General features: G+C 37.5%; 1 protein-coding gene and 1 long non-coding RNA gene across 21 annotated transcripts in view; one reads left to right on the top strand and one right to left on the bottom strand.

Moving 5' to 3' along the window:
• The first annotated feature begins 102 nt into the window (after positions 1 to 102).
• On the top strand, positions 103 to 24,873 carry MBIP (MAP3K12 binding inhibitory protein 1). 16 transcript variants are annotated; one of them, XR_012073513.1, is made up of 12 exons: positions 125 to 313; positions 4,045 to 4,164; positions 5,925 to 6,149; positions 6,235 to 6,331; positions 8,833 to 8,898; positions 9,135 to 9,287; positions 12,704 to 12,801; positions 16,125 to 16,167; positions 17,484 to 17,522; positions 17,842 to 17,915; positions 19,216 to 19,300; positions 24,398 to 24,873. XR_012073513.1 is itself a non-coding variant. In XM_031678955.2 (10 exons), exons 1-10 carry the CDS (start codon positions 185 to 187, stop codon positions 24,412 to 24,414), a joined length of 987 nt encoding a protein of 328 aa, XP_031534815.1. In that variant the 5' UTR covers positions 125 to 184; the 3' UTR covers positions 24,415 to 24,873. The 16 variants fall into 16 exon arrangements, 5 of the variants coding, with proteins under 5 accessions (XP_006212809.1, XP_031534815.1, XP_031534814.1 ...); XR_012073512.1 differs by having other exon boundaries at positions 24,395 to 24,873; XR_012073517.1 differs by lacking the exon at positions 16,125 to 16,167 and adding an exon at positions 13,877 to 13,949 and having other exon boundaries at positions 24,395 to 24,873.
• LOC140696891 (uncharacterized) overlaps positions 17,339 to 26,865 on the bottom strand; it is a 78,758-nt gene continuing 69,231 nt past the window's right edge. For all 5 annotated transcript variants that reach the window (XR_012073523.1, XR_012073522.1, XR_012073521.1 and 2 more), the window contains 2 exons: positions 23,834 to 24,020; positions 17,339 to 17,413 (listed from right to left, as the gene is read on the bottom strand). This is a non-coding gene — a long non-coding RNA (uncharacterized lncRNA). The remainder of the gene's footprint in view (positions 17,414 to 23,833; positions 24,021 to 26,865) is intronic.

Genomic DNA, 26,865 nt, shown 5'->3' with positions numbered 1-26,865 from the left:
AACGCTGTAGCTGCACCTGATTGGTGCATGTGCTTGTCAGTCACATTGAGAGGGTGGGTCCTCAAAGCCCCGCTCTAAACGAGACGCAGCGCTTTTACATCATCGCGGAGCGACGAAAGCTGGAGAGGGAGGGGTGGGTTGTTAGTACGCCTCGGTGCTGGCGGGGGCGGCCTACGAAAGTGTCATGGCTGCTGCCGCCGAGCTTAGTCTCCCGACCATCGGTGAGAGGAACCTGGAGCGGAGCTGCAGCCCCAACCTCTCCCGAGAGGTGGTCTGCGAAGTCTTTCGCTCCTTGCATACCCTGGCTGGACAAGTGAGTGGTGGCCTATGGGAGTAGGGGTCTGGGAACCATCCGGCCCCTCCCGCCTCTCTCCCTCGAGCCGAGGCGGGGGGCAGCGGAGGCTGCGGGGCGTGGGACCCGGCCTGAGTTGCCGAGGCCGGGGGAGGGGCCCGGGCCCGGCGGCCTGCGGTCCGGGTGAGGGTGGCCGCGCGGGTTAAATTCACGACCGGTTGCACGCCAGATTTTCTTGCAACTCTTCTCCCCAAGAGTGAGTGAGGATAGTGTTAAGTGAAAACCTGGTTCGGAGAGGAACACGCTTGGAGAGAATGGTTGTGGAAAAAGCTGCTCTGAGGGTTTGGGGGGCGCCTGGCTGTTTAAAGGATTCCTTTTCCTCCATTTCATTCATTATAGAAATGGATAGGTTAGTACGCCCTGAGATTTCTGGAAAAGCTCTCTTCACGCCTTTTTTGGGTGATTTGCTCTTATGAGTCACTTGGTTTTATTTTTTTCCTTCTGGCCCTTGCTTGCATCTCTTCCTCTTTCAAACCGGGAGGAAGAAAAAAGAAATTAGCCTAAACTATTTCTACCTTAAGGTTAGATGAGTTATCCATGGTTGATACTGTTTGCATCACAGCTGTTGTTTAATTAGTTATTTAACTGTTAAGTAGTTTAACTGGCTAATAGTGTAGAAATGTCTTAATAAAATCGGGTTTGAATAAAAGTGCTCCTTAGAGTGTAACCGTGAAGTCACTATTTTGTTTCATAGTGTAAAATGCAAAGCAGATTTTAAAATGAGAAACAGTTGAGAATACGTTTGCTTTTAAAAGAAATTTTTTTAACCATAGACAGAGTTAGGCATTTGTGTTGAAGCTAATGATAATTTCCTTTATGAAAATAGAGCGTTTGTCTGATTTGTGAAAATCATTTTTAAAAACCTTGCGTGGGTGGAGAATCAGTCTTTTAAAACGGTATTTCAGTATTTTTAAAAACCCTAATGTTTGTCCTGACTTATAAAGAGCATTACTCTAAACATTGTTTGGTGTAATAAAACGATTATTAATAGAATCGGCTTAAAGTTAAAACTTTTAAACCCAGTTTTTGTCAAGGACTTAAAATTGCTTTGTAAGACTTGAGGACATTAATATTTCAATCTCAGGATTCAAGATCTGTAAATGGTTTAAAAGTTTGAGAACTTTGTATGGCGTGGACATTGGAACTTTAACGTTTTTTTATATCCTAACATCAGGATGAAAGAAGTTTACAGAAGTTTTTTTCCCCTCGATGAGATACTTTGAAAAAAATAACATTAAGAAATAATTTAAACGTTCCTTTTGAAATATTTTGCATACTGATTTTGTAAAATTCATTTTAAAATTCTAAACATTCAGATATTCTGTAGGTAGAGATATGATTAAATTTTACTTATGTCACTTGTCAAAAATGTTTAGATTAAGTATTTGGTGAATTTTCATGACAGAGTGAAGGGACCACCTATAAAAGTGTCAAAAAATAAGGTTGTCTCATTAATTAACTGCTAACCACTTTGCTAATACTCTTTACATTTTGAGATGTATTGTTTAAAGATAAGAATAAAAACCAGAGTACTATACTTATAAAATTGTCCCTGGTGGAAATCACTATTTCTTTTTTAAACAAGTTTAAGGAATTTTTAAGAAATGTATATTGTGATATGTCTAAATTCATTCTGTGTAGTATCATTGGATTAGATCTTCTCAATAGGAAACATAAAATTGAATGTTTAAAAAATGTTTTCTATCCCAGATTTCCGATTTACTGATTTTAATTTTATTGCTTGCTTCTGGATGTCCATTTTACCAAGTTGAGGATTATTTATTGTTAGTTTGTGTTTTCATCTTAATTTAATAAAGTTTTTACTGAAATACATATTTTAAATAGTCTGTATTAATGACAGACTAATACATTTTCCAGTGAATGGTTTACACTTACGAGTTCTATAGAGTAAAAATGCATAGAATTCGTATTACTAGTAGGGAATAGTTGGATGTATTGGAATAGTTCTAAAGTTAATTTGTGACATTGTTAGGTGGTTTTCTTAAAAGTCCAAGTATCTTTAATTGCACTTGAAGGCTTACATAATTCTGCTGAATTTCTGTAAATTATTACTTTCTCTAGAAAATTGGATGCTTTGCTTTGCTTGAGGATTTGCCTGCTTTGTCCCCAAACTGTATTCATAACTTTGTTATAATTGACCATAGAGCTCTTTAAGAACTGTAAAAGTATAGTAATAGTTTACTTCTACATGTAAGATATTGTCTAATGAAATCTTTATAAGTTATTAATTAAGATAAGTTGAGGTTATAAGCTTAATGTAAAATCTTAGTTAAATTAATATAAACTAATTTTTGCCAGTGTGGCCTATACAGAGCTTCTTAGTTCTTTATTCTTGTCTAGTATGGACTTTAAATATTTCTGGTCAAAGGATGGTAAATTTTGGTCATTTAGTATTCATTCAGTATAGTGCATCTTTTGGGAACTTTGGATCTTTTCAGTTCTTTGATTCATCTTTTTGTTTTATTATAATTACAATTTAAAACCTATATTTGAACTAATGTAATATTTGTTTTTATTTTGTAGAAAATATGACTAATTTTAAATGACTTCTGAAAAAATAATGTAGTTAACTTGATCCTATGATGCATTGTATCTATGTTTACTGTGAACACATGTCCTAGAAAAGTGGCGTTTTACTTTTATTCACTTGAAAGACTGGAGATAGAGGCTTTCCTTCTCAAATTTTCACTCATTTTGATATTAATTTTATATTCAGGTTCTTGGTAGCTTTCTGAATATAATTTTATTTTAATAGGTCACACATAGCCAATTTATAAGAAATTTTCATATAATGAGCCCTCACACTACTAGAAAATAGTGTTTTGAAATAGGTCTGGCTTTCTTTCCTTGTCTCTGGCCATTTATTTCACCTCTGTGGAAATGTAATTGTTTTTCGTTTTTTTTTGGGGGGGGGTGGTAATTAGGTTTAGGTTTCTGTATGTTTATTTTTAATGGAGATACTGGGGATTGAACCCAGGATCTTGTACATGCTAGGCACAGACTCTACCACTGAGCTATGCCCTCCCCCTTGTAATTGTTTTTCATTTCGGATTTCCACAGCTAAAAAATAATTTTTATTTGAAGTAGATAAAATTCTTGCCATTTATCCCTAGATTTTATAATATGTATGAATCATCTTGATTTTTAAATTATTTTTTAAATTGGTTAAAATTGAAAGCACAGTGTGACTCAGACGACATCGGAGTAATCTATCAGTTACGCATTTATGTACGTATTTAACACAAAGAAATGTGTATATCTTACCTTTCATAAATGTATCTGCCCCCTCTGTTTAATACTCTGAGCTAGAAACAGTAGGATTCTGACTAGGACAAGCCTATCTTGGCCCAAATCCAAAGGTTTTTAGATATTGAAGTAGCAAAACCTCATGTTTTTGTCTTTTATGGCTGATTTTACCTGTAAGATGGTCCCATTACACAGACTTAAGAATAGAATTACAGTGAGATGTCATTCTGCTTTGCTACACAATTGCATCTTTCTTTGCCTTTTAAAATGGTAACTAGTTAGGACATTATAATGTATCATTAAAAACTTGAGAACTTTGAGCTAAATAGGCATGTTACTCTATAGAAATTTTATTTTTGTCACAATCTCATATGTACAGCTTAATCGTGTAATTTTTGTGATGTTGCTTGTTTGCCCTTTTGAAGCTTAACCTCAGAGATGATGTGGTGAAAATTACAATCGATTGGAACAAGCTCCAGAGCCTCACGGCATTCCAGCCTGCTTTGCTCTTTAGTGCACTTGAACAACACGTTTTATATTTACAGGTAAATTTCTTGTTAAAAATGTTAACTCGATATTTAGAATAGAAATTAATTGTAGTTAAATTGTAAGCTGGAGTATTTGTCAGTTCAGTCTTAACACTATATTAATAGTGTTATTAATAAAAGGTTACTTGAGCCAGATTGGATCCAAATCTGTTAATTTACATAGTGATCAGGACAGTTACAGGAATATAGCCCAATAGGCTGATGTGGATATGAAGAGTGAATGAATGCAATTCTATTCAATTCTAGACTTGTACTGAAAATTCAATACAGTTGCATCTATGGTGGGTTATAATTAAGCAATAAGACACGGCAGGTGTGTGTCATGCTATGATAATGATTCCATGCCTTGGGTGAGTTTGGAGGCTCATGGAGTGCTTTCAGTGGTTCAAGAAGTGGCATTATCCCAGCATGACACATCCTGGAGTGTCTATTGCAATTAAACAGTTTCAGCATAGTTTTTAAAAAGAAAGTAATTTCTGTGACATTAATGTCTCATCTTAGGAAGTAGCCAGTCACTATTTTATCTTCTTTTTTCTTAAGCATTTAAAATAATTCATCCTTTATATTAAAAGGCAACACTGAATTGTTAATTTATAATAGTATTGCTATATTTTTTTAATATTTCAGTTCAATAACTGAACAGTACTATGACCTTGCTAGTTTCCAGTTGAACATCTTTGCAGTTATAATTAATGTAAGTTCACAGTTTATCTCTAATCAAAGTATAAAGCATGAAGTGTCAAAAAGGTTTGGATTGGTCAGTTTACTGCTATTGAGATGTCCTAAGGTTTCAGAAGAATATTTGGCATAGCAGACAATGGAAGCAAAATAGTAGGCATGAAAAAATAATTGGAACATTGACAAGTGTTGATGTGTTTTGACTAATGGAATAGACATTAATTTTCAGTCCTCTGTTCAATGACTTTATGGGAAATTTTAATTCTGTTTCATGTTAAAAGTGATAGTTAACCCTAGCTTGAAAGGGTGGAAGCAATGAGCTATAGCATTCAATTGAGGCCTAATGGTGGGTGGTGGGAATGGGGAATATAATTTACATTATACAACAGGGATTTTTTTTCCCCCCTCTGGCATAGTGATAGGCATCTACCTCTTTTCAGCTGTGGCTTTTGGTAGGGTTTTTGTTTTTTTTTTTCCTCCTTGTTCGTTTTCTTTTTAAAAATTTAATTTCATGACCCAAGAAGATACCTTGCCATGTCAGGGAAAGCCTGAGTGTTCACTCAGCATAACACCTATATATTTCATGTCTATGCTCTCTCATTCACTTTGGCCAACTGCAGTTTCAAGTGGGGAATCTCCAGTGATACAGTGATAATGCAGGGCTTTGCTGAGTGAGAGCACTGGCTCTCATGTTAAGGAGGAAAAATACTAAGCCGTAGTGTTCTGAGGATGCATTTGAATGACATGTTAATTAAGTGGCATTGGTGCCAGAGGCTGAGGCTTTGATTTGGCACAAAATAAAAGATGAGTGACAGAATGGTACCCTCAAAGAAAATTTAAAATTTCCTCAGGTTTTCTTTCTTTTTTTTTTTTTAACAGATTTATAGCAAATGATATTGGTCACAATAGCAGAGAACAACAGCAAACACATGTGGTCAGATCTATGTATGATATGCCTACCTTTTATATTTAGTTAATGGATATTAAATATTGCCTTAACAGAAATTTATGGGTATGGTAAATGTGTAATTAATTTTGATCAGTTTGAACCTCAGCAGATGGAATTATGTTCTTCTCAGCCTTTTTTAGCAAAACTTCAGCCTCTGATTAAAGAGGAGAATCCAACTGTTGTTGAAGAGATAGGAAAAACAGAAACGGGGAACAAGAATGAAGTAAATGGCAAATTTCCCATTGGCGACCTACAGGAGGAAGAAAAGCACAAAGATTGTGATTTAGGAGATGTGAAAAAGACACAGATCCATTTTGATCCAGAAGTAGTTCAAATAAAGGCTGGAAAAGCAGAAGTAAGTTGTTTTTCTTTGGCGGCTGGGGGAGAATTTTCTTTTAATTGTATGTTGGAATTAAGACATGTCAACTTATTGTTTGTAGATTGACAGACGAATATCTGCATTTATTGAAAGAAAGCAAGCTGAAATCAATGAAAACAACGTCAGGGAATTTTGCAATGTTATTGATTGTAATCAAGGTAACTACCTAAAAGTTAATTTTTGTAGGATTTTAATGATCTTTCATTTGTTTTTAAAAATGAATAACTTTAAGAACACAATTTATTTCACAGGCTTCTTTGGAAACTAAGGCAGCAGAATTTCCTTCTATTTAATAATAGACTATCTTGCAGCATAATTTTCATCTCGGTTATGCAAAAAATCAAATAAATGCTAACATTAAAAGGCTAGTGTTTACCACAGGTTAAAAGATTGCTTTGAAGTTCCTTCAGGAAATGAAGATGAAGTTGTGGGTGGCAGGGTTGCTCAGTCTCACTAGTAACAAGGATCTAAGCTATATAAATTTCAAGTCTATAAAGGTACTTATAAAATTGTGATGTTAATACATTACGTGAACTTAGTAAAGTTAATACTCCTCAAGAGGGAGCAGTTTTCTCACTACTCCTTAGCTGTTTGAAATGTTTTATGTCACGATAAAACCAGTTTGTCATGAAGACGATGATGTCTTAGGCTTTTTCCGTTTTCTCTCCTAGCGTGTACACTTGCTGTTTTCCATCAGCTGCTTTTCCTCTCCACGTGGGGCTATAGTATATTTACACATCTGTAGGTATGCTGCAGAATACAAAATGGCAAAGCACTAGCATAGATCATATTCAGGCATCATAATAATAATCAGAACAAGTAGTTCTTAGAAAAAATTACAGAGAAGAGTTCCTAATTGGAATGAACATTTTTCTTGTTGCCTCTGATATCTCTTGGCTAATTATTATGAACACAGAATTGTCAGATGAACCTAGAGCTGACTCTTAACATATTGGTACACTGATTCTCTTAATAATGAAATAATACAGGCTTGAGCTGGGTCCTAAATTCAGCCTTTTCTACTATGAACATTACACATGCATATCTCTAGGCTTGGCATATTTTACTGTTAGCTTTGCAGAACAGGTGCAGCAGTGGCAAAATCTCAGGTACTGTAATCCAACTGCAAGCAGCCCATGAGAAAGGGTTTGTTGAGGGAGCAAGCACATGTGTCACTAATGTTAAACCTCTGTTCTCCCTGCTAGCTCTATTATTATAAACCACCAGGGGATAGAAATTGACAAGAATTGAAATGCTCAGCAGGATTCCTTGGCCCATTCAATGCCTTGCTGGCTCCAAACAGTGCTAGGAAGAATTGCTGTGGAGAGTGCTAGCACTCACACATTCACTATCTTCACACCATGCTGAATTTCTCTCTAATGGGTCAGTTAATCCATATATTTGGAATATAGCTCTGGAACGGATGATAGCTTCTTTTTTTTTGACCCTAAGCCCCATGAAATGGTAGAAAGAGAATGGAGAGGTGATGGCCCTTTAAACATATTTTGAGATGTCTCAAAAAAAAAAAAAGAACAGAAAAAGAAAATGACTCTGTCTAGTATCTATACGTAAAAAGATAAGTGAATTTGGAATTTTAGTCACACAGAAGTAGTTCAAATAAACGCTTTTTGATGTGTCAGCAGAACTATCTTAAGGAAGCAGACTGAAAAAATTCAAATGAATTGTTACATGTTAGTTTGCTCCTTTTTAATACCTCTCAGTTGACCTAAATATAAACACTGGACTTTTATAAAGAATCAAATTCCATAGGAAGAAAGGGAATTTTCTATTACTACCTTTTTTACCATCTATTTTTTTATTATAAAATAATCAATGGGAATTTTTCAGAAAATTTACTGCAATGCATGGTTTTTTTTAAATGTCATTTTAAAGATTATTTTGTAGTATTTGAGATGTTTCTATATTATATTAACATCATTACAACTTTCCCTTGGTTTGTAATTTATTTGTTGGTGTCTAACTTGAAAGAAACTATACTTTTCAGCTTAGAAAAAAATTGAATACATTTTTACATTGTATCTTAAAATTATGTTTTTTGAAAAGAGTAGTCTGGAAAGAGATGGCTTTTGTGATTAGGAATTTTTTTCAATGAGCATTGGAAATCTAGGTAAAGTGTAAAACTTACAGGTTTCAAGGTCTTTTGGGTGGAGTTCTGAATAAGTGAGTTAAATGCATATCCCTTTTTATTAGACATTCAATAATTTGATCATAAAGTAATATAAAAATGCTGGTTTTTTAAAAAAAGTATTTCAGCAAAAATAATGAGTTCTGTTTATTTCTGTGTGGATTTAAATGAAAATGTCTCTGGCTTAGAATTAACATACTTTCTATAACAAATTATTTTCTTCAAAGGCACAGATGATTTTTTAGGGATACTGGTATTCATTAAAAATTATATTAAATTATGCCACTAAATGTTGATGACTTTCCTATATATAAGTCAGGAATTTAGAAAAGTTTAGATATTATAAATTTTAGAGGGTAAAGATCACTAAATATTATCCTGTATATGATAGTAATTTAGTTACTTTCTGATTATGAGTAATATGTTAATATGCATTATTTGAGGGTTATCAAAATCTCATACATTTGAAATTAAGAATGTATTTAAACTTATTTTCATCTAAATTTTCCTTAGAAAATAGTTGTGCGAGAACTGATGCCGTTTTTACTCCTTACCCTGGATTTAAAAGTCACGTAAAAGGTAAGTGTCTTCTACATGAGACCTTCATCACTGACACAAGTTTATTCTAGATCATAAGAAAAATGGAATAGAAATTACTTTCCTATCTAAGTTTTGCTTATTTTAAAATAAAACAAAAAGTCTTGCCTTTCTTTATACTTGGGTTTGTGGTTATGAAAAGAACATAAAGTACTGTTAGAGAGAATTTCTGCTTTTTGAAATGTAAATTTAATAGGCTCAAAAGTTTCCTAACTTAGTTTCTAGAGTTGTGAATACATATGGACCACAGACTAGACCTGAAGGAATTCAAGGGTCAGGCCATAACCCTAGCAGCATGCTGCGAGACTGCGGTAACCAGGCTGTGGAGGAACGACTGCAGAATATTGAGGCTCACTTGCGACTGCAGACAGGTAAGGAGAGGGGTGGGCAGTGTCCTCTAATGTGCCTTTGCCAATGGTTAAAGAAATTCCAATTCATTTAGTCACTAGGGTTTATTAGTCATAGCTGAAAACTAATGTAGTCGTTTTCCTGCCATCAGCTTCACAACTATCTCATTCTTAGCGCCCACTGTGTTAGGTACAGAGTATTGATAAGTGTAATCCTGGTCCTTTAAGATTTCCCCGTGAGGATGAGCATATAAATAAATGCCATAGGGGAGGTGACTAACGTTTATTGACAAATACTGTGTGTGCCACTCCCTGTGAAAGTATTCTACAAAGTCAGCTCAGTATTTAACAGTGCCCTGTGAGATGCTGGTGCTCTTACCATTGTCAGATGAAGAAACTGAAGCTGTGAGAGCTCCAGCAACATGCCCAAGGTTGCAAGTGGCAACTAGCAATCACACCTAGACCTTAACTGGCTGCAAAGTCTGAGTCCCCCTCCCCGTTTAGTCACCAGATCCTGTTGATTCTACCATCTAAGTATCTCTCAAATCTGCCCACTCTATATCCACAGCTGCCTCTCTAGTTGAAGTCACTGTGTTCTGGGCCTTGGACTTATGGAAGGGTATTAACTGGTTGCCTTCCTACCCAACTTCCTCCTCTAGACCAGTTCTCTACCCTGTGGCCAAACTGGTTTCTCGAGAACTCAAGTCTGATCTTGCTACTTTTCCAACTAAAAATTCTTTGATGGTTTTCTGTTGTTCTTATATGCATACCAAACTTAGCACATATTCATTCATTCCACAGATAGGTATTAAGTTCCTGCTAGAAAAGCCATACTATTCTAGGCACTGAGAATACATGTGAACAAAAATTCTAGTACATAAATTATATGCTACACTTGAAGAGAAGGGCTGCAGATGATGGAAAACAGCTTGGCCAAGGGAAGGGAAAGGAGATTGGCACGGCAGGGGATTGTGATTCTAAGTAACGTGATCTGCACCTGTCGTTCAGCCACATCTCTGGGCTTCCCAGCTCCACTGATTTTGCTGTCCTGTGGCCTTTACCCAGGCTTTTTCTTCTGCCCATGCTTTTCCCTCCTGATCCCAGACTGCTGCGGATTCTCCTTTTGTATAATCTCAGTACCACCTGGTACTCTCTGTCCTTCTTTATAGCAGTTATCACAGTTCTGTTTGTTCAATATCTGTCTCCCCTGCTGAATAGTGAGGTCTGTGAGAGCAAACTGTCATGCTCATTACTTTGTACCTGCGGCAGCACCTGGCACAAAACAGATATTCAAGTGTTTATTGAATAAAGGATTGCTCGTTTCATCTTTTCAGATACATGCAGAGTACAGTGGGGACGCAAAGTGTTCCACTCCTTTCAGGGGAGGTCAAGGGATGGTATCCCTGGTGAAGTGACATTTGTGCCCTTGAAGGGCTAGTAGGAATTTTTCAGCAGGCAGGAGCAAAGCATTCCAAAACAGAACAGCATCTGTAAAAGGCAGAGTGCGGCTGAGGGGACTTCTGAGTCCAGTCTAGCAAGTGTACTGGTGGATGGAGGCAGAAGAGGATAAGTGCATGAGTAGATCTTTGGGGACAGTAAGAGACAGCGTTAAAATTAATTCCCCTACCCCCAGGACTAGATGAATTTAAAAGACAACTGTGTAACAGGATTGACTGGGTTATTAAATCTAATATCAGGTAGTTAATTTTGAGAAGTATCTGTTGAATGCCTACTGTGGGCCAAGTGCCCTTTCAGCCAGGAGGGATACTGAGATGATGAAGTCACAGGTCCTGGCCTCAAGGACTTTATAATCTGAGAGAAAGATTAATAGTGAAGGGGAATGTCAGAGGGGCTGTGGAGGAAGGTTATGGTCGGGGCACAAGGAGCCTCCTTGTGAAAAGATTCAGGCAGTGCTTCATTGACCCAGTGATGCTTGAACTGGTTTTTGAGAGGCACAGAGGTGAGGCAGAGGACGTTCTAGGGAAGGGAGCAGCAGGAGCAAAGTCAAATAAGTTACTTATTTTACTTCAAGAGAAAGAACCACCAAGATCCTAGAATAAAAAACATTCTCCAAAAAATATATGTATATTTCTAGACTTTTTATATGTAACAAGTTGATACTTTTGATACGAAAATTTGCCCATATTCTTTAATTGCATAATGATTGTTTAATCGTGTATTTATTCAGTCAGTGAATATTGAACACCTGTGTATTCTGTGAACTGATGCTCCCTAGGTTTGTGCAGTGCGCAGACTGCGCAGCCATACTCAGTGAACTCTCTTGGAGCTTTTATTAGAGTGGAGAAACAGGCAATAAATAAACAAAATACACAGACTGTCAAGGGGTAGTAGTGGTTTCAAGAAAAATAAGGGGAAGAGGTTATACGGGAGTGCTAGGTAGGGGGAGGTGGTAGCACTGGTATTTTTTAAAGGGTGGTCAGAGAAGGCCTTACCGATAAAGTAACTTCTGAGTCAAGACCTGAAGCTGGCGAGAGCAAGCCTTGTGAATGTGGAGATGGAGGGAAACACGAGCGCTAAAGCTGTGAGGGTGCGTAGCCTAGTTGAGTAACAGAAGAAAGGAATCAAGTGGCTGGAATGATACGAATTTGGGGAGAGTGTCCAAATTGTGTAGGACCTTGTAGACTATTGTAAAGGCTTTGGTTTTTAATCTGAGTGAGATGCGAAGGTATTGGAAGGTTTTGAGCAGAGAAGTTAACACTATCTGAATTACATTTTTAAAGGATCATTGGCAGCTGTGTTGCAAATAGACTCTGGGTGCAAGGCAGAAACAGGGAGACCAATTTAGAGGTTGTGATAATCCAGGGAGAGAGGGTGGTGGTCTGGACCATAATGTATACATCGGAGGTGCTGAGAAATGAAAGGATTTGGGGTATAATAATAACCTGGAAATTTGAGTAACCTTAATTTTACTGCTCCACTCCCTAGAAGGTTTGTTTGTTAAGAATTATGGTAAAGGAGCTTTACCATATGTTTTTTTAATGTTCTCCTAGGTTAAAGGAGAAAATATGGCACATAAGGAGAAATATAAGTTGAAGAAAATGATAAGATATGTTGCAACCACTGAATTGAATTATCAGTTGTCAAAATGCATTTTTCTCCTCCTAAGTAGCTGTCAGAGCCTATCAGAAATACAAGTTGTTCTATACAGGAACTATTCAGTCTTGTAAAATGAATTTAACATAAAACAAAACTCCTAGCAACGTAAGAAGCATAAATGGAGGTTGGGGAGAGGTGTAGATAGTAATATATCCCCTTAGTGTATAGTATGAAAATGTGAGCTAAAGATTTCATTCTGTATTTTCTTAAATTTAAGTTATTTCCCATTCTTTTGCATACATGTCTTCGCATGGTATTTTAAGAAGAAAAGTTTTAAGAAAAATTAACTAATCATACCTTGGATTTTTTTTTAATGTATTTAGGTGGTCCAGTGCCAAGAGACATTTATCAGAGAATTAAAAAACTTGAAGATAAAATCCTTGAGTTGGAAGGCATCTCTCCTGAATATTTTCAATCTGTAGTAAGTATAAATGTCTTTAAGAAATTAATGCTATTTTAGGATTATTCATCATGTAACAATTCACTCATTGATCTGCTGTGTGCAAAAGACTTTAATAATTCAGTGATGAATGAACATAGTTCTTTGTAGAGAGTTACCTAGTTCTTTAAAGATTGTGATTCTGAATATTGTTTTATAGACTCTTAATTTCTTAAAAAGGGGTACTTTTATTGTACATTACCCAAATACTCAAACTTAGGCCATTTCCGTGGCATAGTGGTGAATATTGTCACTCTGAACTTGCTCTCTTACAAAGCTAAGGCTTCCTCTGGGACCTGGCTGTCATTTATCCCTTCTGTCTCTTTAATCCCTCCCTCTCCACAGACTCCTTCCCTGAGCTCATACACAGTTCCATCTCTCCCCTATACCAAACCAGCACACACCTCAATCTGCCACCCTACCTTTTTCTTTATCCTAACCACCAGACTTTTTGGAAGACTAGTCTATATTTGCTTAATTCCTTAACACTAGCATGCATTTATTTATTCATTCATTCTTTTTCCAAGGACATTAAAAACAATCTGTGCTGATAAGTATCCTCTTTGTCCTATCAGTGTGTTTCAGATAGGCAATCCTGAGCTCACTGTGTTGTTTTCTGCCGTCTTCTGGGGTGATTATACATAACACCTGCCTTTCCTGGGGTTTAATGTTTGTTTTAAAGCAGTGCCATATTAGAAAGAACTAAAGTCGTGTAAAAGTGAGCAAAAATTTAAAATTGACTACATTTTAATGAAAATTATACTAAAACTCATATCTGAAATATGTAAAATAGCTCAGTTAACATGAATCATTATAAGTCACTGGTGAAAATATATTTAGAATTTTTGGAGTAACAGCAGTATTTCCAAAGTAAATTGGGATTTGAGTGAGATAGAAAAAAGAAATATTTCCCTTTTACTTCCCTTAAATATGAAATGAGGTTTTTAAAGTACTGAGGGCTGAAGCAAGGACTAAATAAGACAGTGCCAGTCAGCACGCTACACACTGTCCAGCACGTGGTAAAACTCAGTGAACACGAACCTTCATTTCGTTTCAGAAACCATCTATGAAGTAGCGGTATAAACATGGACAAGTCACACAATTCCTCTGGCCTTCTCTCATTGTAGAAGGTTTGTTGGTGGTTCTACATAATTACAAAGTTCCTTCCACTTTTAGGATTATTCTTTGTGTCTTCCTAGAAAACTTCATAAAGATGTTTTGCCTTTTCCTGCACCAGTCTGCCATACGCTTTTTTCTCATTTCTTCATTAGAAATCCCTAGGCAGGTTATTTTTTATCTAGGACAATTTCATACCTCGTTAATATAACTCTTGTTAACAAAAGAACTGATCTTACAAGAGAGTATCATAGTATTAGTGAGACTTTGCTCCATCGTTTATCTTTGCTCTCTGATTCTGATTTACAAAAGCTTAACATACATCTCTTACTAAATTTAGTTAACAAAAGAACAAGCACTTCAAATCATAATCTTGTTTCGGGAGATCCATTTATACACAGGACAGAATGTTTAGATGTTTGGTTAAAGAGATAGAAACAGATTGTACAAGACCTTAAATGCTGTCCCCAGAAGGTTAAAGTATTTGAAGTTAGAAAGTAAGGGAAAGTTGAGATCATTAAATTTCTTAAGGATTGAACTTTTGTTAGAAATTGAACTTCTGAAAAGTTTTTAGCTGCAATGTGTTTAATTCAGGTTCACATGTAAATGAGTTCTAAACAAAGTTGGCTAGAGACTGATTATCACGGGTGACCTTGAAGCACAGCATGTGAAAAGGGAAACAGAAAAAGGATATAAAATTGTACTCTGTTCATAAAACAGAACTAGGTGTAAAATTCTTTCCATTTATGAAACAGATATACATAAAACAGGATTACAAGAAAGACTAGTATTTGTTGCACTTTTACATGTAATAGTTCTAAAGATCTTTACGTTTCACATGCAACATGGAAAGATTTGAATGTGGTAATGTTTTAAAATTCTTTAAGGGCATTGTTTAACAGACCATTTAAAAGATAACAGTCTGAGTATTTACAGAGAATTACTGATTTTAAACTTACAACCCTTGAAAACAGTAAGTATAATACGCTTCACAAGTATATTTACACAGTACTTTGTTCATTTTATAGCATTTCTCACTTATAATTATATGTTCACACAACTATTTTTCACACTATATTTTCAGCCTCTGAATGGCAGGAACTGTCTTGTTCATCTTTGAACACAGAGTGTAGTAGGCGTTGAATAAATATGCAAATGAATGGATAGGACTTGGCTGATAAGTTAATTGTTGGACCTTTAAAGGTATGTTAACTTTGTTCCAAAGTACTGACTAGGTGGTATCTTAACTGTAGTCTGTAACGGTAAGTCCTGGTTTTAAAGAGAAGCATGGTGAGAAGAGAGCATTGGAGGCCATGTCAACTTCACGCATGCAGGTTGTGCATTTGTGAAGGTGATGGTTGGCCTGTAGCATGAGGTAGACAAATGGATCCGGCTGGAAAATTGCAAACACATTTTGGAGGGCCTGAAGGTCACAGTAGCCAGTTTGCAATTCCATTGTCACTGGAGCACAATTAAGGTTTTGAGAAAGAGAAACCTGAATTTTTGGTTCCTGTCTGGTGGCATTGGGAAGTTGCAAGTTGGAGAGAGGGTCGGAGTCAAGGAAAGTAGCTTAGGAAACGTACCTTTGTCCACACCAGGGAGAAATGAAAGTCTGCATCAGGGCAGTGGGACTAGAAGAGAAGAAATGTTAAAGGCACTTGCCCTGTAACTCTTCACAACTGGTTAGGAGTAAGGAAGGTTGGTCATGGAAGAGGCTTTATCACTGGGTTTCCTTAGAGCTTGGGTTCCCTGGACCTCTGCGTACATGTGTTTAATAACCTTCGAGACACGGGCATTATAAGGGTAACTGTAAATTACCTTCTAAGGTAACACAATGGGAAAGTAAAGACAATTTTGAATTATCTCTGTCTAGCTGTTTATTTAGTGTGCTGTGCTAAATATTTCCTGTCAGGTACTAAAACATTCAAATTTCTACCTTTTACACTGAGAGCTCCTTGTACCTTAAGGAAAAAAAAAGTTAAAGCTAGTCCAGTGGACCCACAGCAGGTATGTTTTAAGTGCTCTGCTTGTCAGCTGTTTGGCTCAGACCTAAAACAAGTCCCCAAAGCCACATTTTACTATTTTTGAGTCATTGACCCACTAATGTCCTTGATCTGATACTTCTCACTTTGGTTTCGTAATTCAGTGATTGATTGTTCGGTGACATGGAAACTGTCCATATTTTACAGGTTAAGCTGTTAGGAAAACAAGAGGAAGTATATTTTCATCAAGGTAAAAAGCCACTTCTTAGGAGGGTAGGAGACTAAGCCTTTACCTGCCCATAGGCTCCACCGCAGGTACCCAGCTCTGTTTGGCAAAGGAAGGAGCACGTTTACATCAGCACCCCCTGCATACTGAGCAGTTCCGGCAGTCACTAGTTTCCCGCTTACCAAAGCTCCTGGTGAGAGGCGAACCTCAGAATTCTTTGAAAGTAGCTTTTGACACAAAGAAAGATGAGAATTTTTACCTTTTCTTCTAAATCTCATGAGTAAGAAGTGTTCATGAGGAAAACGTGCCACCTACGTTGCAGTGTCAAATGTACTAGTGTACTCATTTACCATTCAGGAGCTGTGGTACTGTGAAACTAGGAACAAAGTCAAGAAATAATTCACTAGATCAGGGTTTTAAAAAACACAGTAGTGTGTGGGTGAGAATGTTTGTTATCTGTTTCAAGTAGTAGATATTTAAACTCAAACTGGCTTAAACAGTGTGGAAATAATCTTATAAAATGGGTTCAACAGGAATACAGTCTGCAGGGTTAATTGATTTATTGTGCTAGATCATGATTGTCAAAGAACTGGGCTCTTTCCCCTCAGCTCTGCTTCGTGTTGGCTTTTTCCTCAGGCAGATGGTAAGAGAGCTGCTGTGCTTTCGGGTGTCCTGTCCAGAACAGCCTCCTTTCAGGGCTTACTCTGAGAAGTGAGGAAGTTTTTCCCAGAAGCTCTCCCCATGCTCCCTAGTGGACCTCTCCTTAGTCATTGGCCATAATTGGGCCTGTGCCCATTCTGGTAACTGACAAGACGGGTGGGATGGATCAGTGGGTGCGACCCCCCCTCTCACAGGGAGGAGCAGTGGATAGCTGCTCACTGAGACAACCACCGTGTCCACTGCAGTCAGTCAAGGCTGTGTGTGTGTGTTCATCCCTTTGCCTGGTATTCCTCATTCAGTTTTCCTCTGTCTGTTGCTGCTTCACTTGTTCAGTGTCCTGGGATGGAAATGTTCTAAGAAGGGAAACTAAGTAGAAAATCCTCAGAGCATCTCCATAATCACTCACCCTCATTAGAAGCTGGAAATTAATGGGAAATTGTGTGTAGCCAGGGACAAGCATGTTGCTGTGATGTTACTACTGTGTACTTTTAATATCATCTTTGGAGGATAACTTCTAAAGTAAAAGAAGGCAGATACCACTTACAGATACTGGTCGGCGAGTTTGTGGGCTTTGTTTCTACCAGGGTTTTTCCTTATTTTGTTCACCAGTCTATAAAGGAAAATTGTTTAGATGTTTCTAAGCACTGATCACTTTTTTTTTTTTTTTACTTTTAATCTAGAATTTTTCTGGAAAAAGAAGAAAAGTTCAACCACCTCAAGTAAGTTACTACATTTTTATTTTGGTTTCTGAAATAGTGTGATTGGTTTTATACCTTTCTTATTAATAGAAGTTTCTACTATGGTTGCTTTTAGGTCATACCCTGGGATTTAGAACTAAAAAAACGGGGGAGCAACATAAGTTAATGTGTTGAATTAGAGAAATAATATTTTTTCAAGGGCATGGCATGACTCAGATGGACCAAATAAATGTTGAAGTCTTCATCCAGAAGTTAACTATAGAAGAAAGTATCAGTTACAAAACACTGACAAGTAATAAATGCTCAAGTACTTTAAATCTCATCCCCGTACCTTTTGCAGACACCACTAATTAGTAGCATCTAAATCAAGAACCCCTTGGTGACGCATTGTTGACAAAAATTTTCTTCCATTCCGTAAGTTGTCTTTTCGTTTTGTCAGTGGTTTCCTTTGCTATGCTGAGCCTTTTAAGTTTGATTAGGTCCTATTTGTTTATTTTTGCTTTTGCCTCGGAAGATGGATCTAAGAAAATCTTGCTGTGATTTATGTCTGAAAATGTTTTGCCTATGTTCTCTTCTAGGAGTTCTATGGTATCATGTTCGTATAATTAGGTCTTTGAACCAATCTGAGGTTTTTTTGTATATGGTATGAGGGAGTGATTTGATTTACATGCTGTTATCCAGCTTTCCCAACACCACTTGTTCGAGAGAGTGTCTTTTCTCTATTGTATATTCTTGGCTCCTTTGTTGTAGATGAGTTGACTATAGATGTGTGGGTTATTTGGGGGCTGTCTGTTCTGTTCCATTGATCTATATTTTTTTTTTTGTGCCAGTACCATGCTGCTTTGATTACCCTAGCTTTGGCGTACAGTTTGAAGTCTGGAAGGGTTATACCTCCAGCTTTGTTCTTTTTCTTCAGGATTGCTTTCGCAGTTTTAGGTCTTTTGTGGTTCCATATAACTTTTAGGGTTAATTGTTCTAGTTCTGTTTAAAAAAAAAAGTCATGGGTATTTAGATACCTATTGCATTAAATCTGTAGATTGCTTTGGGTAGTATGACCATTTTAACAATATTAATTCTTCCAGTCCAAGAGCACCGGGTGCCTTTCCATTTCTTTGAATCACCTTCAGTCTCCTTTATCAGTTTTTGTATAGGTCTTTCACCTCCTTGGTTAAGTTTATTCCTAGATGCTTTTGTTTGTTTGATACAATTTTAAACAAGACTTTAAAAAATTTTCTTTTTCTGATATTTCATTATTAGTGTAAAGAAATGCAATAGACTTCTGCTTATTAATCTTGTATCCTGTTACCTTGCTGAATCCATGTATTCTAATAGTTTTTGTGTTTTAAAGACTTCAGGTCTCTCTATATAACCATGTCATTTGCAATTATTGACAGTTTTATCCCTTCCCCTCCAATTTACATACTTTTTCTTTCTTTCTCTTGTCTGGCAGCTGTGCTGGGACTTCCAATACTGTGTTGAATGGAAGTGGTAAAACTGAGCATCCTTGTCTGGTTCTTGAATTTAGCAGTTAGGCTTTCAGCTTTAAACTGTTGAGTATTATTTTGGCTGTGGGTTTGTTGTAAATAGCCTTTATTATGTTGAGATATTTTCACTTTGGTGAGAGTTTTTATCATGAATGGATGTTGAATTTTGTCAAGTGCTTTTTCTGCATCTATTGAGATGATCATGTGTTTTTTGTCTTTTGTTAATGTAGTGTATCACATTGATTTGCATATGTTGGACTGTCCTTGTGACCCTGGAATGAATCCCACTTGATCATAGCGTATGATCCTTCTAAGGTATTGTTGGATTCAGTTTGCTAATGTTATTGAGGATTTTTGCATCTGTATTCATCAAAGATAATTGGCCTATAGTTGTTTTTTGTTTTTTGGGGTTTTTTTTGTAGTGTCTTTTTCTGGTTTTGGTATCAGGGTGATGGTGGCCCAGAATGAATCTGGGAGTGTTCCTTCCTCTTCAGTTTTTTGAAATAGTTTGAGAAGGATAGGTGTAAGTTCTTTGTATGTTTTGTAGAATTCCCCAGGGAAGCCATCCAGGCTTGGACTTTCGTTTGCAGGGAGTTTTTCTGATTACAGAATCTGTTTTACTTCTAGTGATCAGTGTGTTCAAATTGTGTTTCTTATTTTGTTTATTTGGGTCCTCTCTTCTTGGTGGACCTGGCTGGAGGTTTGTTGACTTTATCTTTAAAAAAAGTACAGCTCTTGGTTTTCTTGATCATTTTCTAATTATTTTAGGCGGTAGGTTAGGTTGTTTGATTTTTCCTTATTTAGAGAAGAGCCTTCAATAATTCTTTTAGAGTAGGTTGAGTAGTGCTGAATTACTTTAGTGTTTGCTTTTCTGAGAAAGCTTTATCTCGCCTTCTATTCTAAATGATAATCTTTCTGGGTAGAGTATTCTAGGTTGTGGATTGTTTTACCCCACCTTTCAGGACTTTGAATGTATCATGCCACTCTCTTCTGGCCTGCAAAGTTTCTGTAATCAGCTGATAGCCTTATGTGGGTTCCCTTGTGACTGACTCTCTTGCTGCCTTTAGAATCCTCCCTTTAGCGTTCACTTTTGCCATTTTAGTTATGACATGTCTTGGTGTGGATCTGTTTGGGTTTGTCTTGATCTGTCTTCCAGGCCACTAATTCATTCTTTTGTGTCATTTAGTCTGCTATTCATTGCTTTTAGATTGTTTTTATCTCAGCAATTGCACTGTCTGTTGGGTTGTCTTGTTTTGATTTATAGTTTTTAGTTCCTTTTTCCAGTGATCTGCATTTCTGTTAATTATCCTTTAATTCATTTAGCATTTTTATTACCATCTTTTTGATCTCAGGGTCTAGTAGACTGGTGAACTCTTGTTTTACTTATTCTTTCAGGTGATTTGTCTTTTTTCAGTTTTAGGTAGAATTGTTACAATTTGCACATATACAATATACTGCACATTTTTAAAAATTACATATATGTACTATACATTGTTTCTAAGAACGTTTAGAACTTTAGCTTTTTAAACTTACATAGTTATCAAAGGGATAAAGCCAACCACAAAATAATTCAAAAAGATACTTACACCCCACTATTAACAGTAACATAATTGCCAAGATACGGAAGCATCCTAAGTGCACATCAATAGATGAATGGATAAAGAAGAGGCAGCATATATATGTAGTGGAATAGAACTCACTCATAAGAAAGGATATTTTGCCATTTATGGCCCTTCATTCTGGGTTTTTTTAAATGAAAAAAAAGTGAATTTTATAAACGGCATAAACATTTCCATTGTATCAAAAACAACAAAATACCTAGATAGGTAACTTCCTTGGTTAAGTTTATATACTCTGAAAACTGTAAAACACTGAGGGAAATTGAAGATGATACAAAAAAATGGAAAGACACCTTGTGCTCTTGGATTGGAAGAATCAACATTATCAAAATGGCCATATTGCCTAAAGCAATCTACAGATCCAGTGCAACCCCTGTCAAAATACTCATGATACTTTTCACAGAACTAGGACAAAACAATTCCAAAATGTATGTGGAACCATAAAAGAACCCGAATTACCAAAGCAATCTTTTGTAGGTTTTTTTTTTCCTGTCTGCTTGTTCTCTTTTCTTGTGTTTTGATGACTAGAGAAGTTCGTTTAACATTTGTTGTAAAGCTGGTTTGGTGGTGCTGAATTCTTTCAGCTTTTGTTTATCTGTGAAGCTTTTGATTTCTCCATCAAATCTGAATGAGAGCCTTGCTGGATAGAGTATGCTTGGTTGTAAGTTTTCTCCTTTCATCATATTAAATATATCATGCCCCTCCCTTCTGGCTTGCAAAGTTTCTGCTGAAAAATCAGCTGATAACCTTATGGGAGTTCCCTTATGTTAGTTTTCTCTTGCTAATTTTAATATTTTCTCCTTAACCTTAATCTTTGTCAATTTGATTATTATGTGCCTCAGTGGGTTCCTCCTTGGGTTGATCCTGTGTAGAACTCTGCAATTCCTGGACTTGGGTGAGTGTGTCCTTTCCCAAGTTGGGGAAGTTTTTAGTTATTATCTCTGCAAAAGTTTTCTCAGGTCCTTTCTCTCTTCTCTTTCTGGGACCCCTGTAATGTGAGTATTAGTGCACTTTCTGTTGTCCCAGAGCTCTCGTAAACTGTCCTCACTTCTTTTCATTATTTTTTTCTGTTTTGCAGTAGTGATTTCCACTAATCTGCCTTCTAGCTCACTAATCCATTCTTCTGCCTCATTTAGTCTATTCTTGGTTCCTTCTAAGTGTGTTATTCATTTCAGTGACTTTTATTCTTCAGCTCTGTTTGGGTGTTCTTTATATTTCCCAGCTCTTTGCTAAAAACTTCACTCTCTGTAGCTATACTTTGAGTTTTCTGAACACCTTTGCCATCATTGCTTTAAACTCTCAGGTAATTGCCTATTTCCTCATCACTTCTTTCTCCTTCTGGGATTGTATCTTGTGCCTTGGGCTGGGAGATATTCCTCTGCCACCTCATATTGTTTATCTTTATATTTGTATTGTTAGGTAGGTTAGTTAACATTTCTAGACCTTGGAGAGGTGGCCCTCTGTGGGAGATGTCCTATGCATGCCAGCAGTACACTCCTCTCTTGTCACCCAAGGGCCAGGCTCCAGGTGGTCCCAATGTCTGCTGATGGGTGGGGCCGTGTTCCCACCCTGTATGTTGTTTGGCCTGAGGCTTCCCTACAGGCTGTTGGGTGGGGCTAGGTCTTGGTGCTATTGATCCAATCAAGATGTCAGCCTCCAGGAAAGCTCCTGTAGAGGAACACTCCCTGAATGTCGGCCACCAGCTTTTATGTCCCCTAGGTAAGCTGCAGCCGCCCCCCATGTCCCCAGGAGACCCTCCAAAAGCAGCAGGCAGGCCTGGTCCAGGTTCCTATGAAATCACTGCCTCTGCCCTTGGACCTGGCACACGTGAGTTTCTGTGTACAGTCCCCAAATGAATGAAGTCTCCGTTTCCCCCAGTCCTGTGGGGCTCCTGGAGCTAAGCCCCGCTGGCCTTCAAAAACATGTCCTGGGGTCGTCTCCTCCCAATGCTGGAACCCCGGGCTTAGGGAGCCTGATGTGGAGCTTAGAGCTCTCACTCCTGGGGGAGGGCCTCTGCGGCTTAACTATTCAGCTTGTGGGTCACCCGCCCGGGGGTATGGGGCCTGCCTATACTGCAAGCACGCCCCTCCTACCTTCCTTCTGTGGTTCCCTCTTTACGTTTCCAGTTGAAGATGTTTTTTAGGTTCCAGTCTTTTTTTTTTGATGGTGGTTTTGCAGTCAGTTGTGGTTTCATTGTTCTTGACCAGAAATCCCTGATTTATCCTGTTCTTTTAATTGAGAGCAGATTCTTCTCCCTTTTCATCTCAGGTAACTGTTTCTCCTAAATTTATAGAGATAAAGTTGTCTACTGTGGTCTTGAAAGGGTGTTTCTATGTAGGAGCTCCCCTGTGTAGACTCTGTGTCCAGTTCTTAGGTGCAAGGGCTGGTTCTGGTATGGATGACGTCTCTCCTCTGGGTGTGCTGCCGGTCCTCCCCTTGATAAGGGATGTGGTTGGTGTTGGTATCTAAAACCTCTGCAGGGTGTGAGGCGGAGCTTCCTCTCTGCTTTGTAGCTGTTGCCTCCCTGTCAGGGGTGGGTCTGCTCCCCAGTTGTTGGCGTAGAAGCCCTGAGGGTCAGATGCAGTCAGGCTTCTTTGCTCTTGAGTATGTACCCTGCCCCAAAGGAGGTGATTGCTGAAGCAGTGAGGCCCCTGCGGTCACAGGTTCTATGTACGCACTGCCTGTGTGGGTGTCGTGGTCCAGCTCAGAGGCAGTGCAAGGGTGTGTCATGGAGGAGGCAGGGCTGTTGTGGCTGCCTCTGTGGACTTCTTGCCCTGGGACGTGTCTTCCCCAGATCTAGCACTAAGCTGTGGTGTGGAGGGGGTGTGCTGGGGCACAAACCACTGTGGCTCCGCCCGGATCACACCTCAGGCACCCTGGTCCGTCTCTGCAGAGCTAGACAGTCTTTTCCCAGTGCTTGATAGGCCCAGACCACCCCCTTTGGAGCGGGAAGTGTAGTGAGGTGGCATCTGCCAGTGCGAGGCTGTCGGGAAGCCAGCACACACACGAGTAGAGTCTAGGCTTCTCCAGCCCTTGGGTCTGTCCCAGTGGATTTCCCAGCAGGCAAGGGGGCTTGTCCCCTCTGTGCAGGACCCCAGGAGTGGAATTCCCAGGTTGTGGCTCAACCTGCTCGCCCCCCAATGCCAGGGTCTGCCCATGCAGGCCTTCTTCCTTACAGATCCCCCTCGGGCGCAAGTCCCAACCCAATGCCTTTTTTTCCTTATCTTACTTGGTTTTGTGGAGATCTTGTAGCTTTGGTCGTGTAGTTCTTCTGCCAGTTTCCAGTGAGAATTGTTCCACATGTGGATATATTTTTGATGTGTTTGTGTGGGGACTTGCGCTCCACAGTGTCTTTCTCCACAATCTTGATCCCACTCTACTTGTTTTTTTCCAGGAGATAGTTAATTACAGTTAATCTATCAAAAGAGAATTACCAGTTATTTTAAGCAGTTAAACTAATAATTCTAAAATTTATTTATTTATTTATTTTTTTTTTACTATTATGAGAACAGTCAGTTGAAAAAAAAATGTTTTTAACAATGCTTTCAGAGTATATAAAAAGGTCCAGGCTTAGTCATTAGAAAAATGGAAAGTCAGAAATAGTTGGCCTTGTTACTTTATGCCTTTAAACTTACAGTCAACATAAATAGTTCAATTTAAAAATTATTCTCATATAAAATATCCAAAAGCATGGTAAATATCTTTTTCTCATATTTATAGTACATTTAGTATTTTGTCTGCATTAAGATCCTAAAGAGTCTTATTCAGCAATTTGTGTTATTGTTTACAGCAGAACTATTCACTGGCTGAACTTGATGAGAAAATTAGTGCCCTCCGACAAGCTCTGCTCAGAAAATCAAGAGAAGCAGAATCCATGGCAACTCATCACCTTCCATGAAAAAGTCCTCTTTCTTGTCACTTTACTTTTTTAGATACATGTGTGCAACTTACACTGTAATTAGTTAAGTGGATATGTGTTTATCAGTGTAGACTTACCTCTGAAATCAAGGTTTATTTTCATGTCAGTTCACTTTGTAGCAAGCAGTCTTCATATATTCCAGTGTACTTTGAAATAGTTAATGCATTGAAAATAGCATTGTCAGAATTTATTCCCTTCTGTTTTAAAGGAGGTTATTATTTGAAAGTACATCTTTTTGTGTCTTTACCACAGAAAGGAAGAGAAGGCTTTATTTATATTTGTAACATTTATGTTAACCAGTTTTAGTTTAAATCTGTACTTTGTACATAATAGGCATTCAATAAAAATTTTTAAATAAATGTATATACTTTTTCCAAGTGTCAGTTTTAATCTAGTAGATCATGTGCCCTTAATCTCTTTGTGCCTTAATTTCCTTATCTGCAAAGTGGGAATGATAAGAGCTGTCATGAACAATAGGTTAAAACTGGCCTAAGGGAAGCACTCAGTAAATGTTAGCTATTATTATTATTCATTATTATTACTGTATTGTAAAACCAAGTCTGTCTTTGAATCCCTCTCCCTTGAGAACATTTATTTCCATAGTTGCAAATTAAGCATTTAAAAGATGCACCTACTACCCAAACATCTATGATCAATTAATCTACAACGTAGTAGGCAAGAATATACAATGGAGAAAAGACAGTCTCTTCAACAAGTGGTGCTAGGAAAACTGAACAGCTACATGTAAAAGACTGAAATTAGAACATTCTCTAACACCACATACAAAAACTCAAAATGGTTAGAAGGCCTAAATGTATGACATGAATCATAAAAATCCAAGAACAGAGGTGAGGCACTCTGACATAAATCATGGCAATATTTTCTTGGATCAGTCTCCAAGATAAAAGAAAAGCAAAAATAAATAAATAGGACCTAATTAAATTTCAAAGCTTTTGCAAAGCAAAGGAAACCAACAAAACAAAGACAACCTATGGAATGGGAGAAAATATTTACAAATGATGTGACTGACAAGGGGTTAATATTCAAAATAGACAAACAGCTCTTACAACTCAACATCAAAAAAACAAACAACCTGATTAAAAAATGGGCAGAACTGAATAGACATTTCTCCAAAGAGGAAATGCAGATGGCCAACAGGCACATGAAAAGATGTTCAACATCACTAATTATTAGAGAAATGCAAATCAGAACCACAATGAGATATCATCTCACACCTGTCAGAATGGCCATCATCAAAAAGAACACAAATAACAAATGTTGGCGAGGATGCAGAGAAAAGGGAACCCTCATACACCGTTGGTGGGACTATAAATTAGTGCAGCCACTATGGAGTTTCCTTAAAAATATTAAAGATAGAGTTACCATATAATTCAGTAATTCCACTCCTGGGTGTATATCCAGAAAAAACAAAAACACTAATTTAAAAAGAGATTCATCCTGATGTTCATAGCAGCACTGTTTACAAACGCCAAGACAGGGAAGCAATCTAAGTGCCCATTAACAGATGAATGGATAAAGAAGACGTGAGATGTATATACATTCCATTGTGTGTATGTACAGTATGTAAATACATACACACAACAGACTGACTTCGCCAGAAAAAAAAAAGATAAAACTGCCATTTGTAGCAATGGGGGTGGACCTAGAGGATATTATGCTTAGTGAAGTAAGGTAAGCCAGGCAGAGAAAGACAAATTCTGTATGACATCACTTACATGTGGAATCTAAAGTAACACAAATGAATGTATATGCAAAACAGACTCAGACAAAGAAAACAAACTTGTGGTTATCAAAGGTGAGAGGCAATTGGGGAGGGACAGATACAAACTACTGGTACGGGATTAACAGATACAAACTACTATCTATAAGATAAGCAATAAGGATTTACTGCATAATGGAATTAGACCCATTATGTTATAATAACCTATAATGGAATATAATCTGCAAAAATACTGAATCACTATGTTGTACACCTGAAACAATACTGTAAATCCAATATACTTCAATAAAAATTTTTTAAAGCAGCTACAGTCAAGGAGCAGATGTTTGGCTCAACAATTGGCTGAAAGAATCAGAAACCTACCCAAAAATAACTTGTAAAGGAGAGTTGTTGAAAAACACCAGAAATCTGGACTCTAATCGCAGGAGGTATAGCTAGACATTTTGGTATCCAGAAAGTCACCAGCAATTCATCTTTTCCTTTATGTCCCTAGCTGCCTCTAGCTCTAATTATGTCTCTGTCTCCTACCTCGTTTTCTGCTTTTCCTCTCCCTCTGTCTCTTTCCCTCTGTCTTCCTCTTCCTCGTTTTTTCTCTTACACA

This window comes from Vicugna pacos, chromosome 6, assembly GCF_048564905.1.
Source record: "Vicugna pacos chromosome 6, VicPac4, whole genome shotgun sequence".
Taxonomy (NCBI): domain Eukaryota; kingdom Metazoa; phylum Chordata; class Mammalia; order Artiodactyla; family Camelidae; genus Vicugna; species Vicugna pacos.
The sequence above is the reverse complement of the archived record's forward strand: the minus strand, read 5'-3'. Positions and strand labels throughout refer to the sequence as shown.

Coding starts and splice junctions, on each gene's coding strand:
- MBIP (XM_006212747.1), top strand. CDS start 185: ATGGCTGCTGCCGCCGAGCTTAGTCTCCCGACCATCGGTGAGAGGAAC. Junction 6,332..8,832: donor TGTTATTGATTGTAATCAAG/GTAACTACCTAA, acceptor AATTTTCCTTAG/AAAATAGTTGTGCGAGAACT. Junction 8,899..9,134: donor ATTTAAAAGTCACGTAAAAG/GTAAGTGTCTTC, acceptor TTCCTAACTTAG/TTTCTAGAGTTGTGAATACA.